General features: G+C 58.7%; 1 protein-coding gene across 1 annotated transcript in view; it reads left to right on the top strand.

Annotated features, from left to right (window-relative positions):
• The window catches only part of KIF21B (kinesin family member 21B), an 81,846-nt gene extending 67,067 nt beyond the window's left edge, over positions 1-14,779 (top strand). Inside the window, exons 29-35 of the mRNA XM_067531865.1 lie at positions 1,699-1,835; positions 2,345-2,525; positions 3,335-3,499; positions 4,243-4,360; positions 5,210-5,380; positions 6,148-6,347; positions 7,898-14,779. Of these exons, the coding sequence (XP_067387966.1) occupies positions 1,699-1,835; positions 2,345-2,525; positions 3,335-3,499; positions 4,243-4,360; positions 5,210-5,380; positions 6,148-6,347; positions 7,898-7,952 (1,027 nt within the window). The 3' untranslated portion in view covers positions 7,953-14,779. The remainder of the gene's footprint in view (positions 1-1,698; positions 1,836-2,344; positions 2,526-3,334; positions 3,500-4,242; positions 4,361-5,209; positions 5,381-6,147; positions 6,348-7,897) is intronic.
• The last annotated feature ends 138 nt before the right edge of the window (positions 14,780-14,917 follow it).

Here is a 14,917-nt window from a genome sequence, read left to right as displayed (position 1 = left end):
TGACACTTTGGCCCCGGAGCTCCAAGCAGCAGGGCAGCCCAGCAGTTGGAGCCAGTGGCTGCTTGGAAGGGCCAGGCTTTGTCCTCTTCTCTTGCACCTTCAATTCAAACATCTCAAAGGGCTCAACAAACGCGGCTTCGGCCTCCCAAAGCCCATAGTGAGGCTGGTCAGGATCGTTATCCCCGTCTTGCAGATGGAGAAACCGAGGCACAAATAGCTGGGGTGCAGTCTCTTGGCACAGAGGATTCTTTGGCCGCTGCTGAGGCCTCCCATATACAGTAGAGCAGCTTTGGGGTTGCTCTAACTCACTGCAACCTCCCAAGGGGCCCCACCCGCTCAGAGCCCCCCTGGGGGGGTGAGCTAAGGCCCTGGCTCTGCCCCCTACATGCCCGGGTTTGCAATACCAGCGGCGTAGAGCCAATTACAATAGTCCAAGGCAGTAGCTGTGCCAGGACAACTCTCCTTCCCCCATGCCCTGCACATCAAAAGGGCCAGGCTGGCAGGGGAGGATCTCCCCACTGGCATCTGGGTGCCCATTTGAGACACCATGGGCCTGACTTGGACATGTTGAGCACTGGGAGTTCCTGTTCTCATCAGCTGGAGTAGTGGGTGCTCAGCGCCCCTGGAAAGATCTGTTCCAACCATGCCACAAATGTGCTGTGTGGCCCTGAGCTTAGCCCCTTTCCTTCCCAGTGCCTCAGTGTCCCCACCTGTAATCCAGCCCCGCTGCGAGGAGGGTGGGGTGTTGAGATCCTGGCTGGGAAGCTGGTGTGGTGCTATTGACTCTCTCTATGATGGGCTTTCACAGCTGGGCTCTTTCCTCAGGACCCTGATTCCCATGTGCTCAGCCTGGAACCTCCCTCTGAGCTCCCCTTACAACCCCACTGGCTGTTGCTGGGACAAAGCTTAGAACTGGTTTGAAACAATATTGCGTCCTGGCTGGGGAGCCAGGACTCCTGGGTTCTCCTCCCATTCTGGGAGGGATCAAGAACTCCTGGGTTCCATTCCCAGCTCCGCCACTGATCCACCACACGTCCTTTTAAAAAATCTCCTCCTCCCCCAATAAAACCAGGGCAATAATATTAGGAAGCTCACTGAGAAACCCGAAAGGGTCAGATGGAGAGATGGAAGTGCCATCTCTCCACTGGGTGGCGCCCTCATGCCACACATGGCATGGCTGGGGCCGGGCACCAGTTGGTTCAAGCCCGGAGGTGCTGGTGGCGGGGTCCGGACCCAGCCCACCCCTTCTGGTTTCTGACTCCGACGGGAATGGGGCTCAGGGTGTGCCAGGCAGCAGCCTGGGCTCGGTTTATTTCAGGATCTTGCCTGGATGGGGCGCAGGGGCCACCCACAGCTCTAGAAGATATGGGGTGGCTCACCTGGGCCAGCAACGAGATGGCCAGTGGGTGAAGCCAGTTCCCTTAAGCCTTTCCAAGCCCCCCGGCACAGACCCACAAGTGCCTGAGTACTTAGCACCAATCAGGCCTAGGGACAGGGTGTGATCCACCCCCGCCCCCCCCAGGGGCCATCTGGGGAGCAGGCCCCGCAGCCTGTCTGTGGCTTGCATCCCTTCAAAGTCCCCCCCTCCCCTCCCCAAGCAGTCCCTGGCAGTCTCACAGGGCGGGATCTGGCTTTGCCCTGGGTCACGCAGCCAGCGTCCCTCTCGCTGACGCTCTTGCTCTCTCTCTCCCACGGAAGGGGCCTCATTAACCCCGTGGGTGGTGCCAAGAGCGCCCGGACGGCCCCACTGCAGTGCATCTCCGTGGCCGAGGGACACTCCAAGCCGGTGCTCTGCGTGGACGCCACCGATGAGCTGCTCTTCTCTGGATCCAAAGGTGCGTGCCCGGGCCGGGGGGCTGCTGCTGAGCTCCGGCTGTGATGGCTGGGGAGGGAGCCTGTTACCCAGGGGAATGGATGAGCCGCCCCGAACTGCAGGGATGGGACAAGAGCCTCCTGCTTGGACAGCCCAGCCCCCCCCACCCTGCCCCCCGCCCACCTGAGCCCTCCCTGAGCCCCAAAGGCTGGTGCAGTTCTGGATCTCCCCACTAGAGGGCAGAAACGATGCATGAGTCATTCAGGCTGAACAGCTGTGTGGTGACATCCATGAAGCGAGTTGTTGGGGCCTCTGCCTAGCCCCTAGTGGCACTGAATTTTTTCCCGTCGGCAGTTCTGATGGAGGTGCCAGGGGCTGGATGGGCCACAGGGACTGTGCTCCCCTCTCACTCCTAGGGAGGATCCCTTGGAGCAGGGGAAGGTGGGGGGGACAGGCATAGGGAGCCATGGGAATCCTGTGCTGAGGAGGGGAAGGGCCCACAGTGTGACGTGCTCCCACCTCCTCTCACAGACCGGAGCTGCAAAATGTGGAACCTGGTGACGGGCCAGGAAATCGCCTCGCTGAAGGGCCACCCCAACAACGTGGTGTCCGTCAAGTACTGCAGCCACTCGGGGCTGGTGTTCACCGTCTCCACCTCCTACATCAAGGTGTGGGACATCCGGGACTCGGCCAAGTGTGTCCGGACCCTCACGTACGTACCCGGCGCGCTGAGGCTGCCATGCGGGCCTGGCTGAGCTCGAGGCACTGCCCCGCCAACGTCCTGCGCCCGGGGCAGCATTGCCCAGCCCTGGCGGCCCAGAAGGCTGAGTCGGGGGATGCTGTGGTCATTCTGGGAAGCCTGGCTTGGCTCAGCTCCTGGAGGCTGCGTGGCTTGGTGCTCTGCTCTCAGGGCAGCTGGTCTTTTAGTCAGTGTCGGGGGGCCGTGCACCCTGCAGTCTATGATTGCTTTAATCAGGGATGGCTCATGACCCATCAGCAGCTGCCAGCACTGGTTTGTTTCCAGACCCAGCAAAGCAGCCCTTCCCTCTGGTGCCCAGCCACAGATGAAGGCTTCTCTTCACTTGCAATCTTTCCCAAGACTTGTCTTAAAGCCCTGCCGGTGGGGATAGGCCTGGGCTGCCTGTCAAAATCAACTCCAGGCAACGGGGTGGGGTTTGTGTCCCTCCGCCCCGGGTCACCCTTGCTATGCAGTTGCTCCTAGTTTGAGGAAGGGGCGTGGGGCTGAGGAGGGGGTCCCATCCTGGCACCGCTGGCACTGTGTGTGCTGGCAAGGGGGGGGTGACACGCAGTCCGTAGGGTGGTATTGAATGAATGGCACATGGCCAGGAAGTGTCATTGCTTCTCCCTCTAGGTGGCTGGGGACAAGGGGCACTTTCCAGCCTTCTAAGGGGACAGTGGACTAGATTTTCCATTCTGCGTGGTGTAAATCCCCCCACCATTAACCCCCCACGAGGGTCTCTGCTTTGAAGGCTCACCTGTTGCTGTCTCTCTTTGGCTCAGCTCTTCGGGTCAGGTGATCTCCGGGGATGCCTGCGCCGGGACCACGACCCGCACCATCGCCAGCGTGCAGGGCGAGCACCAGATCAACCAGATCGCGCTCAACCCCGCCGGCACCATGCTCTACGCCGCCGCTGGGAACTCCGTCCGCATCTGGGAGCTCAACAGGTCAGGGCGGGGCCGGCGCCCATACAGGGCAAGCTCCGGCCCCCAAACTAGGGCAGCTCTTGCGGGGGGTGCTAGGCAGAGGAGTGGCCATTCTGTGCTGGGCCGGGGTCCAATCCCTCCCGGCTTGAAGCTGTTCTATTGAGGCAGGGACAGATCTGGCCTTGGACCGTTGTCCTCAACACCAAGGCTCTTCCGAGAGAGACAGAGGGACCCAGAGCCAGCCAGAATCCTGGTGGGGTGAGAGCAGGAGGGTGGCCCCTGGCATAGAAAGGATAAAGGGCCACAGCCAGGACTGGCTCCGGCACACACCCTAGCTTGGAGCAGCGTAGCCTGGCTGCGCTAGGGCTCTGCATGCAGCAGATACCTCAGCAACTGGGCCAGCTCTCCAGGGTAGGTGATCAGGCCCAAGGGCGGGTGAAAGCAGGGTGCAGCGTCATTCTCCAAGCTGCAGCCCTTGGGGTGTGACCGGCTGGTCCCCTGAGCCCCTCTGACACTGCACTGAGCCCAGATCCCTGTCCAAGGCCGGAATCGTGAGGCCTGGTGCCGAGGGATGTGGTATCCCCAAGGGTGCTCCATGCTCACGGCCCTGCAGCCTGAGGTCCTCGCGTCCTAGAGGTGCGTGGGGGTGGTGGAGAGGGGTCTGGGGCTGGGAGCCTCAGAGTGGATCAGCGAAGGGCCTGTAGGAAGAAGCCCCTCCTGTGCAGCTCGCCGCAGCCCCGAACGCCCCCCGCTCTTGTTCCTAGGTTGCAGCCTATCGGGAAGCTGACCGGCCACATCGGGCCCGTGATGTGTCTGACAGTGAACCAGACCTCAAGCAACCACGACCTGGTCATCACCGGCTCCAAGGATCACTACGTCAAGGTACCGTGGGACCCTCTCACTCACGGGCGGCGGAAGATGCCTTTGAGCCCAGGGCCCGCCGCTCGTGCCAGCCCTCCCCGCTCAGTGCGTGGCCGCTCTCCCGTAGGTGCCAGACACAGGCGCTGGCTGCCTTCCCCCGGCCTGGCTCGGCGGGTGCTGGCGAGGATGGGAGGCGCTGGGTGGGGTTGTCCAAAGCGTCGGTGTTGGCCTAACGCTGCTTCCATCGCGGGAGGGAGGGAGCCTTTCTTTGACCTCCAGAGGGAGACCAGGGCTAAGCACATCTGGAAATCCCACCCAGCGTCTGAGAAATCCCTTGAGCGCCCCCAGCACTCATGGCCCGTAGCCTGAAGGACCCGGTGGCCGTGCAGCGGGCTGCTCTTCCTGTCCCCACCCCTGCCGCTCGGTAGCCCCGGCGATTGGAATTCCAGGCTTGCAGCGCAGGCCTCCCCTCTGTGCCCCCCTGCCAACGTCACGCACGAAAGGTGGCATGAGCCTGCCAGCTGGGCTCGGAGCTGCTCCCTGCAGGTCGACCAGAGCACTGCGGTAGGCAGCGATTTCCCCCGCCCCGTCACAGCTGATGTGGGCGAGGTTCGAAACCGCGACCTGTGTCTTGGCACTAGTGCTGAGCCATCTCATCCCCACGGCCCCCAAAGATCCCAGCGTGGCAGAAGCAGGCAGAACTCTGCTGCCAGTCTGTCCGGGTGTCCTTTGCCCACTCTGACTGGTTCAGACACGCTAACCCCAGCCGTCCCCTGCTGAAAGTGCTACCGCCGGCTGGCTGAGCCAAGAGCAGCTGCTCTCCTTCCGTGCCGGCGAGCTGGGCTTCACAGATCCTCCCTTGTCTTGCAGATGTTCGAGATCGCGGAAGGTGTGGGGGGGAACGTCGGCCCCACCCATAACTTCGAGCCCCCGCACTACGACGGCATCGAGTGTCTGGCCATCCAGGGCGATGCGCTCTTCAGCGGCTCCAGGGACAACGGCATAAAGAAATGGGACCTGGAGCAGCAGGAGCTCATCCAGGTACGGAAGGGAGCGTGCAGGGAGCCCCTGCCGATGGGTGCGTGGCAGGAGAGAGAAGGGCCTGGACCACTAGTGGTTGTGACCATCGCCCCTTCCCCCCCAGTGTGTGTGTCTCTAACACAAGCTGTTCTTCCCACTGGAGCGGTGGGGTTGGTGGCAGACAAACAGAGAGGTGAGGTGGGTGAGGGAATCTCTTATTGGACCCACTTCTGTTGGGGGAAGGGACAAGGGTCCCCGAGCTCCATGCCCGAAGAAGACGACCTCCGTGAGCTTGCAGAGTTGTCCCTTCCACCAACAGAAGCGGCTCCAATAACATAGATTCCCTTGCCCACCTCGTCTCTCTCATACCCTGGGGCCGACATGACTACCACAACACACTGCAGCTTGGAGATCCTCTGATGGCCAGTCCCGATGAACAATTGTCTCATTGGGTGTAGCCCTCTTTTTCCCCACACTGAGCCGCTTCGGTAGCGGACCAGAAAATCTCCCTGTCTTGAATTCAAATCCCCTGAGAAATTGGGCTGAGCTTAAAAACTCCAGACCAGATTTCAGCCACCGCCAAGGTCTGGGGTGTTGGCATCAGCCCATTCTAGAAATAACAGCTGGCTGCAAACCCTGGGTCTGGATGCTGGCCTGACCCTCACCTGGAGCTCAGGGGGCAGTTTGGGTCCGGATGGCCCCGGTTGGCAGCGCAGGTCGTGGTTTTTTGTTGGCACGAGACTGCTCACTAGATCCGCCTTGTCTCTGTGCCTGCCACATCCTTCCAGCAAATTCCCAACGCGCACAAGGACTGGGTCTGCGCCCTGGCCTTCGTCCCCGGCCGCCCCATGCTGCTGAGCGCCTGCCGCGGAGGCGTGGTGAAGGTCTGGAACGTGGATAACTTCACGCCCGTCGGGGAGATCAAGGGGCATGACAGCCCCATCAACGCCATCTGCACCAATTCTAAGCACATATTCACTGCTTCCAGGTGAGTGCCGGGGGGCCGGGCTTCTCCCTTGCGAGAGGGTCCTAGGCTCCCTGCGGCGTGGGGGGAGGGAGGCCTGACCCCCAAACTCATCCCAGTGCAGCAGAACCCAGGGGTGGAGCTCTCCAGACCCTCCATGTGGCTGGGCCTGAAATGGCCCAGGGGGCAAGGATGGGAACAGCGCGAGAGCCGGGCTGCAGGCGGTTTGGTGTGGGGCGGCAATGGGGGGAGGGGCGGCGCTGGGGGCCCGGCAGCCATCTAGCTTCTCTCCTCCTCCATCTCCTTTCAGCTACTGTTAACCTGCCCCACGGCGAGGCCTCTCTGCCCCGGCCTGCGTGTGCTGTGGTCCTGACCTGCCCCCGACACGCTTTTTGGGCTGCCGCTCCCCGTGTCGATTTGACATGCCGGACACAGCCGGACCCGGTGCCGCTAGCTCTGCTCCCCTCAGCAGAGAGAATTGGCTTCCTGCCCATGGGCACCGGCTCCTCCCCAAGGGTCTCCAATGAGAGCACCGCAGCCCCCTCTAGCCCAGCCCCCTCCCTTCGCTCCCCAGCCCCCCCATGCACAGCCCTGGCCCCAGGAGAGGGCTCCCTGGGCTCCCATCTGCCCCTCGCGATGTTGCTGGCGCCGCCTCTGATCTCCTCTTTTCCGACCATGTCCCTTTTCTCCTTTCCTTTCTCTTCCTCTCTTCCTCCCTCTCTGTTTCTCTCTGTGCCGCAGTGACTGCCGGGTAAAGTTATGGACTTACGTGCCTGGGCTCACCCCCTGCCTTCCTCGACGCGTCCTTGCCATAAAGGGCCGTGCCACTAGCCTGCCTTGACCCTCCTGCTCTCTCTGGCTCTCTCTCCCTCTCTGGCTCTCTTGCTTCTGCGCTCTCTGGCCTGCACTCTTTCTTTCTTTCTCTCTTTCTTTCTATCTTTCTCTCTCGCTCCCTCTCTCCGCTCTGGTCTCAGCTGCTTCTTAACGGTATGAGATTCTTTTGGATTTTCCCCCCCTTTATCGAGTTCTTTGCAAGAGGAGACTGTCCCCTGGGCCCCTCCCCGCCCCCTATGTTGCTCTGTGCCTTTGCCCTGGGGTAGGCTGCCTGTCCGCCTTGTAGGGCTAGGGCTCGTGTGGTTCTGGGAAGGGAGCCAGGGCTGGCAGCTCCCCATGGCGTCGGTGAAAGGGTCGGTTGGGTCCAGCGCCCGGCTCGTCACTGCGTGGGGTTTGCCCATCTGAGCGCTGCTCCTCATGGACCACAGCCGGGGGATCCCTGCCCCAGCCCCACCCCGCACTGCGTTGCTGGCCACCGCCAGGGAGGTGCCACAGGCTGAGCTCTGGGGGATCGTTCCACTGCTGGGCAGCTGGGCGCGTCGGCTCCCCCCCACACGCTGCGTCTGCGGCACAGCGGCCTGGGTCCCCTGGGCTGCAGCATGATGAGCTGGGGGCCGGGGGCAGCCCCTGGGTGACTGTACGCGTTGTGCTGCCTCTCTCCAGATGGGGTGGGGCTTGCGCGGGGAGGGGGGCAGACCCAGGCCTCACTTCCTCTCTCTCTCTCCCCCTTTGTTCCCCAGCGACCTGACAGTGAAGCTCTGGGGCAGGAGAAGGTTCCTGAACGGGCCGACCTAGGTGCTGGAAAGGCAGGAGCCATGGCCACTGTCACGCTCCCTAGCCGGCGAAGGCCCCAGCCTCTCTCTCTGCCCATGAAGCCACTTTACCTGCAAGAAGAGCCCTGGGCTGCGTGTTTTCTCGGTCCTGGTCTCGTGGGAACTCTGGGGCGCGTGGCGTCTTGGCTGGTTCTTGGCGCACTATCAGCACCAGCCACTAGGGGGAGTCGTCCCCGTCTGCCTCCACGCCGGGTTTCCGTAATGCGGAGAGTCTTCTGATGGCCAGGGCCAGGCCGGGCAATGCTTTGGGACCTGGCCTGGCCTGAGCTGAGAGGCTCAACGGGATCGTTCTCGTCTGCCCCCTTCCCCCCCGCAGCCTGTTCAGCAGACACCCACAGCCTCTTCCTGAAGACGTGCGTGCCTGCGTGATGGGATCCTGCCACCTGCATTCTCCTGCCGGCCTCAGCACCGCCCTGCTGCCGTGGGTCCTGTTAGCTCTAGGAGCCCCTCTTCACAGCTGTTTGTTTAGCAGAGCTGGATTCTGCTGGCCGATACCGAAACATGGAGCGGGCTTGCGTGCTGCCCGAAGATCACCTGCATGACCCCGGTGCCGCTGGGCTGACCCCGGCCAGTCCCCACCAGCCTCCCAGCCCCAGCGCTGCACTGGAGCGCCTCGCAGTGGGCCTCTGGCAGCAGCTTCATCTCTGTCTCCGGACCAAATCCACATGCCCCCTGACAATTGTCGACCTCTGCATCTGCCCAGACCTGAAATCCCAGCTCGTTCTGAGCCAGGGTTTTTTTTCCCCTACTGCTCCGGGGATGGGTAGAAGGAAACTGACACATCTGGAAAAATCCCCTTGGGTAACTCCAAGGAGAAGCAGAAGCTCTGGATCTATTCACATTGGGCACCATACCTTCCTCCCCCACTTCCTACCCCCCTACCCTCACCCCCACGCAGCTGCAGTCCTCTCACTGCCCGTTTGGACACCTGGCTTGGTGCCATCTCTGCTGTGCTTTGGGCTAGGATCTTTCTAAGCTTTTATAGTGGGTTTTTAAAGAATTTGTTTTAAGCACCCTGGCGAAAGGATTGGGAACTGGGGCTTTTTAATAGCTTGGAAAAGCTTTAATGCTGGGGAAAGGGCTGAGCTCTTTGCACCATCTCTCAGGAGGGTTTTAGGTTTGTTTGGGGCAGTTCCCTATGGGGCTGGCTCCGGAGGTCCAGCACTAGACTAGTAGATGGAAAGGCAGGGGGTAGCTCTATGGGCAGGAGAGAGGTGCATTGGCAGAGGCGTAGGGGGCACTGGACAGGATCGGCAGCAGGAAGCGGAGGTTAGAATGGAAGAACTGGCATAGCGGGAAGAGGGGCCCACGTGAGACTTGAGGTGCATTAGCAGAGCTGGGGAGCCAGAGGGATTTGCCCAGCGCCTGCCCATACTCTGGTTGCCACCCACTTGCACTGCTGCTCTGGCACAAGTCACCAAATCACCAAGGTCACCCCAGAGATGGGCTTTGTAAAAGTCAGGACTCCCGGAAGGTCTCTCTCTACCATGCCCACATTCCTTTGGTGCCTGCAGCTACCAGAGCCCTGTGGGCATCCCACAGCACTGCACACACACCCATGCACATGGACTCACTTTCCCTGGTGTCTTTCCTTACCTCCCCCTTCTAATGACTGGCTAGCGAATCCCAGTCCCATGCACCAAGGCCCGGTACCCACACAATCAGAACCTTCTCCAGCCAGCTTCTTGCTGCTCCTTAACGCCCTTGGAGTGCAGAACTTGACACGAAACAGACTTGAGGAAACAGGAGCAGGCCGGCTGTTTTCTCCGGGCACGTTTCTTGCATCCGTCCGCACGTCACATAAGAAGCGGTGGTTTGATGCTGGTTTTATGCTGGATCCCCATTGTTGTTCTGGGGGCTGGTGAAGTGGTGTCTCTTCAGATAACCCCATCGACAACGGCTTGTGTCCTCTGCTGGTGGTTCCAAGACTTTCACGCGTTAACCAGTGATGCTGATTTTCCCCTGGTTTCCTTCTCTGTGACAATTTGAAGGACAGCGCCAAGGGGCTCTTACAGCCCAGCTTTGATCTACTTTAAAACTGTTACAAAGGGAACAGGAAACTTTTCCGGTCTCTAAACATCAGCCCAGCCTCTCCTTTTGTTTTGCCTTTTGATAATCCAGCTGCGGTGTCATCGCCAAGGAAGAAGGGTGGGTTTTTTATAGTAGTGCACCCTGCAAAAACAATGCTTGATCTCCCTCTGCTGGACTAAGTAAAAATTGCCTCAACTGCTGCTCCTCTGTGGAACCAGAGCTGTTTCTGAGGTGGGAAAAATGCTTCATTTCCAGCCACCAAGAGAGGGTGGATTATATCCAAGATCAGGATTAAACTGTTTGTTAAAGAAAAGATGGATTTTTCCATTTGGCAGCAAGAGTGACAAGCAAATGTGAATCGGTGAGATGAAGAGGATGGAGTTAAGGGCTCTCAGATGCCACTCGCAGCTGGTATGTGGGTGAGTGGCCTGTACCCTGGAGGAGGATGTCTGGGAGTCTCTTATCCCTCCCTGCTTGTCAAAACAGGTGTCTAATGAAGCTGCTCTCATGGGGTAATACTTGATACCCGCTCTGCCTTGGCAGGTGTGAATGGCTCTACAAGGGTGCAGGGGCCTTCTATAATGTGGCTTCATCTGAACTTTCAGGGCCTGATCCGAAGCCAGCGGAAAGTCTCCCGTTGACCTCCGTGGATATTGGATCAGGCCCTCTGTGGGGGTCACTGCATGAGAAGGGAAGTTTCCCAGTTTTTTCTGCCGCAGCTGCTCCCAGGCAGCTCCGCTCTAGTGACGCCAGCACATTGCAGGACTTGAGTGCTCCTGGGGCCTCGTTCTTCTCTCACTAAGTGATTTGCATCTCGTGGCTTTCTCGGCCCGCAAATCTGGGTGAACTAACCCCCTTGTAGGTTCATGGGGATAAGCCAGACAAAAGAGGATATTTTCCCCACAACTTGTTCCGAGGCCAGCCGGCATCAGCTGTTCCAGTCCAGTCCAGCCGGCTTGTGTGTCCAACAGCTCCCATGTGCTGCGCAAAAAGCCCTTCCTGTGCAGTGATCATGCGGCTCCTGTCCGCATATGGAAAAGTCAGAGCAGGCCGCTAGCTGTGTTGTACTGTAACTCTGTGGGTTGGGGGGTGTCTCTCTTTTTTTGATTGGGGGAGGATCCTTTTGGGTAAGCTACCTCACTCTCTGAGCCATTTTTTTTTTTTTTTTTTTAAATGATTTTGAAACTTGAATTTGTCCTGCAAACGCACAATCTCTCGCCAACACCTGCATTGCTGAGCCATTGCTCGTGTCCTGGGAGTTTGTCCTGCCTTTATGGTTGCAGTATCATTGCAAGGCTGACATGTACCCCACCTAGCTCTGGGTGATACCGTTCAGTGAGCTCTGCTTGAAAAATCCCACGTTCACCTTTAAAAAAAGGGTCCAGCTAGGGATTTTTGGAGGATGCCACTTGCCACTTTAAAGGGGCCTGACCTCCAGAAGGGGGTGCTCAGGGCTTTCCCTTTAAGGTGTCACAGGCTGTGCACCGAAGATCACGAGGCGCTCTTGAAAAGTGGGAGCCTGAGGCTTACAGGGAGACCTTGTCTGCACCTTGGCCAGGGGGAGCTCCAAATGCAGCCCTCAGCCAAGGTGTGCTGGGCCTGGGGCAGGGGGTCGGAGTGCCTCTCAACCCCACAATAATCCTGCTGTAAGTCCGGAAGGGCCCACGTAAGCCCCCCGGCCACCTATTCTTGAAAGCACTGACATAGCGCTCTAGCCACAGCCTCATGCTGATTCGGCCAGAGCGAAGGAGCTGGGAGGTGGGGGCCCTCTGAGTTTTACTGAATGGGTGTACGTCCCCCTGCCCCTCCTGCTTCTGATGCTAGCTGGGGCCATCTGTGAATGGCTCCTCATCTGGAAACATTGCGTGACCCATTTTTAGCAGGGTCTGGCTGCCCTTAACCCTAATTTAACAGGAGCCTCTGCTGGCATCGGCTCCAGGACCCCCTGTGAGAGCAGGGGGATGGAGTGTCCCCTGAACTCTTCTTGTATACACCACTAGTGTTTGGCTGAAACACTTAGCAGAGCCCGTTTCCCAGCTGCCAGATCAATTTCCAGCACTTTCTGAATCCAAATGTCCTCCCCTAGCTTGGGCCAGATCCTCACACTGGTGAAAATGGTCATAGTTTCATGGATGCAAAGGAAGACAGTTTATGCCAGCTGACGATCTGCTCCCTGCCTTTTAGCCCCAACAGTATCGTTTCTCTTAGCAAGAGAACAAGTCCTGGAACAGCCCAACTCTCTCTCTCTCTCTCTCTCTGAAAGCACAATGCTGCTTAATCATCGGACTAAGGGGCAGCTTTGTAATGTACAATCACAGGGGAAGCACTTCCCCTAACCTATATATGCTGCACCCCTTCTGGGGGCCAGTACCTCAAAGCACACCCCCTGACGTACCCCTGCTTTCGGTGGTAGCTTGGTGCGTTAGACTCTTAGAAGAACGATGGAGTCATATTGGTTCCTTGTCTTCAAAATCTGCCTCCTAGTCGTGAGTGGCCAGCACACAGCAGAGGTTCCTGTGGGTACAGTCACCCCTACTGGTGCCACGGGAGTGGGGGAACAACTACCTCCAGGCAGGGCCAGGGATTGACAGTAACTCCAGCAGTATGTGAGCTGGGAGCGTTTAACTGCGGGTGTCAATTACGGGGAGCAGGCACTACGGGGTGGGCACAGGAGACACGTTCACCCCTTGCCATTGGCAGCGGTGCCCAGGGCTTGGCTGTAGCCTAGTAACGCAGGCGGCGAGATGCAGAGAGGAACCCACGGTGGATGTCATTTGCACCTTCTCCCAATCAGTGGGGCCTGTGAACTGCAGCAAGCTGCATCTCCCTGGCCCCCGTTCTGATCTTGCACTGTCTGTGGGGCTGTGAGTCAGGCCCATAGCCATGCACTCATTTACAGAGGTGTAACCTGCACCCTTACGAAGGGCCTCTGCCTTTAACCACCCCCCTCTCCCCAACCCTGTTCCCCATTTCCTCTCCATCCCCCTTACTGCCCCTGAACCCCTCCGAGTAAAGACGGGACAGCCCATTGGCGGCCTCCCTGGAATGACTTTCCGTTTACACGGTGAGTCACTGCATGTACCAGTAGGGGGGCAGGCAGGGGTCCTGGGCCCTTACCTGCTGTCTGTGAACACCCTGCTCATGCAACTCCCTGGGTTGCCATGCGCAGTAAGGACCCCAACTAACACGGGAGCCATTGATCTCGGTTGCTGCAACCCTGTTTCTGCAGTTTGCTCTGCTTTTGCTTTAGACCCCTACAACTCTCCCCTGACTGCTCCACCCATGTCCTCTCCCTGCCGTATGTGTCCTGCTGCAGCTCCTGTTGCAGCACTGGCTGCTGTACCCTCTTGGGAGTGGGGCTCACACTCTCCCATCTGTTACCAGTGACACTTCAGGGGCAGGGCTGACTAAAGTCTAGACTCGAGCGCTATGGGGCCCCCCCACTCAGCTGTTAGCACAGCAGAGACAGCGTTAGCCCCAGTCCATCTAATCACTGGTGTTTCAGTGTCTAGTTCAGGAGCAGAGACTCCGTTAGCCCCACTAGCTGGGAGGGTAGGGAGAACCGGTCAGTTTGAGGGGTCCCATCCCTCATGTGCCTCAGGATACAGTAGTAACCCCCCTTCTGAGGGCCCCTGTTTCCCAGCCCTTATGTTGAGCAGGCCTGTGTGCATGCTGCGGGGGACGACGTCGCTGGGAAGTGCTCCCCCGTGTAATGGTTACAGACCAGGAGCTGCACTACTTGGAATGGGGAGTCTCGTGAGCATCAGGATGTGTCCCGGCCCTGCCCCTCTCCCAGCACCTTCTTCTTTGCAGGTCCTTTACACATACCCCTTCCACCCCCTTGAGCTGCTGGCCACATTCCCATCAGGCCTCCTGCTGACCCCCCATTTCAGGTACGATCCCCCAAAGAGCACAAAGGTCCGATTTCTCTCAAAGCTGACTGCTGTCATCACATGGTCAGCATCTCCCCTTCCTCCCCTCCCACCACCCCTTTCAGCCCTAACACAGGCACAAGCTTTAAGATTCCTTGGCCCCGCTCCTGGGGTTGGGAGCCCCAGGAGCGTAGGACGAATAGCCTTCGTCAGCAGCCTTGTGCCTACACAAAGGCAATGGGCCATTGTAACGTGGACTGACCCAGGGCAGGGTTTGTTCCACCCCAGCTGCCATGCCCCGAAGTTCAACCAGGAGATTCTTCTGGGTCCCAGGCCTGCAACTCTTAGCTGCGTTGTCCCAAGCCACTGCCACCTTACACTACAGCACCGCTTTACGCTGGGACAATGCCTGGCCTCGGGCGTTGTCGCTCTGCGTGATTGCCCCCAGCTACAGGAAGAAGCACTGCTTTAGATTAAGGTTCTTTTGGTGATGAGAGAACCTTACCCCGCCCTATGTGTTGAGTGTAAACAGCTGTACACAGAACCCTAGCTGGTAGAGATGGAGCAGACCTCACCTTGGTCTCTTAGCTTAGCCCTCATCCTGTATCTATACTGTACGAGTGTTGCAAACAGCAGGTGCCTTTTCTTGCCCTGAGATGTTTTTATAGATGTCAACGCTTGCTCCGGCTTTTCTCGCTCTTTGTATGGGTTGTGTGATCCAGCGGCGCGGTCTGTGTTTTGTGTATAGAACAAGGCGTGTACATATTTTATACCTCGATGTATTACTGTAAATAGTGTTATTTAAGGCTCATGCTGTACATGGTTTTGCCAATGGACGTGTCTTGTTCCTTGCTCTGTCTTCATAAATAAACACATCACAATGCAATGGAGGAGTGGGACTGCTCTGTACGGGGGGGGATTGCTGAGGTAATTAACCTGTAGCACACCCAGGAAGCGCAGGCAGCTGCTGGGGATGAAGCTATGGTCTGCCGTGGGGGTAGACACCACATGTTGCACTCCGCTC

Source organism: Emydura macquarii, unplaced genomic scaffold, assembly GCF_026122565.2.
Source record: "Emydura macquarii macquarii isolate MOO-44397 ecotype Brisbane River unplaced genomic scaffold, CSIRO-AGI_Emac_v2 contig_3220, whole genome shotgun sequence".
NCBI classification, from domain to species: Eukaryota; Metazoa; Chordata; order Testudines; family Chelidae; genus Emydura; species Emydura macquarii.
Note: the sequence above shows the minus strand (reverse complement) of the source record. Positions and strands in the feature narration are given on the sequence as shown.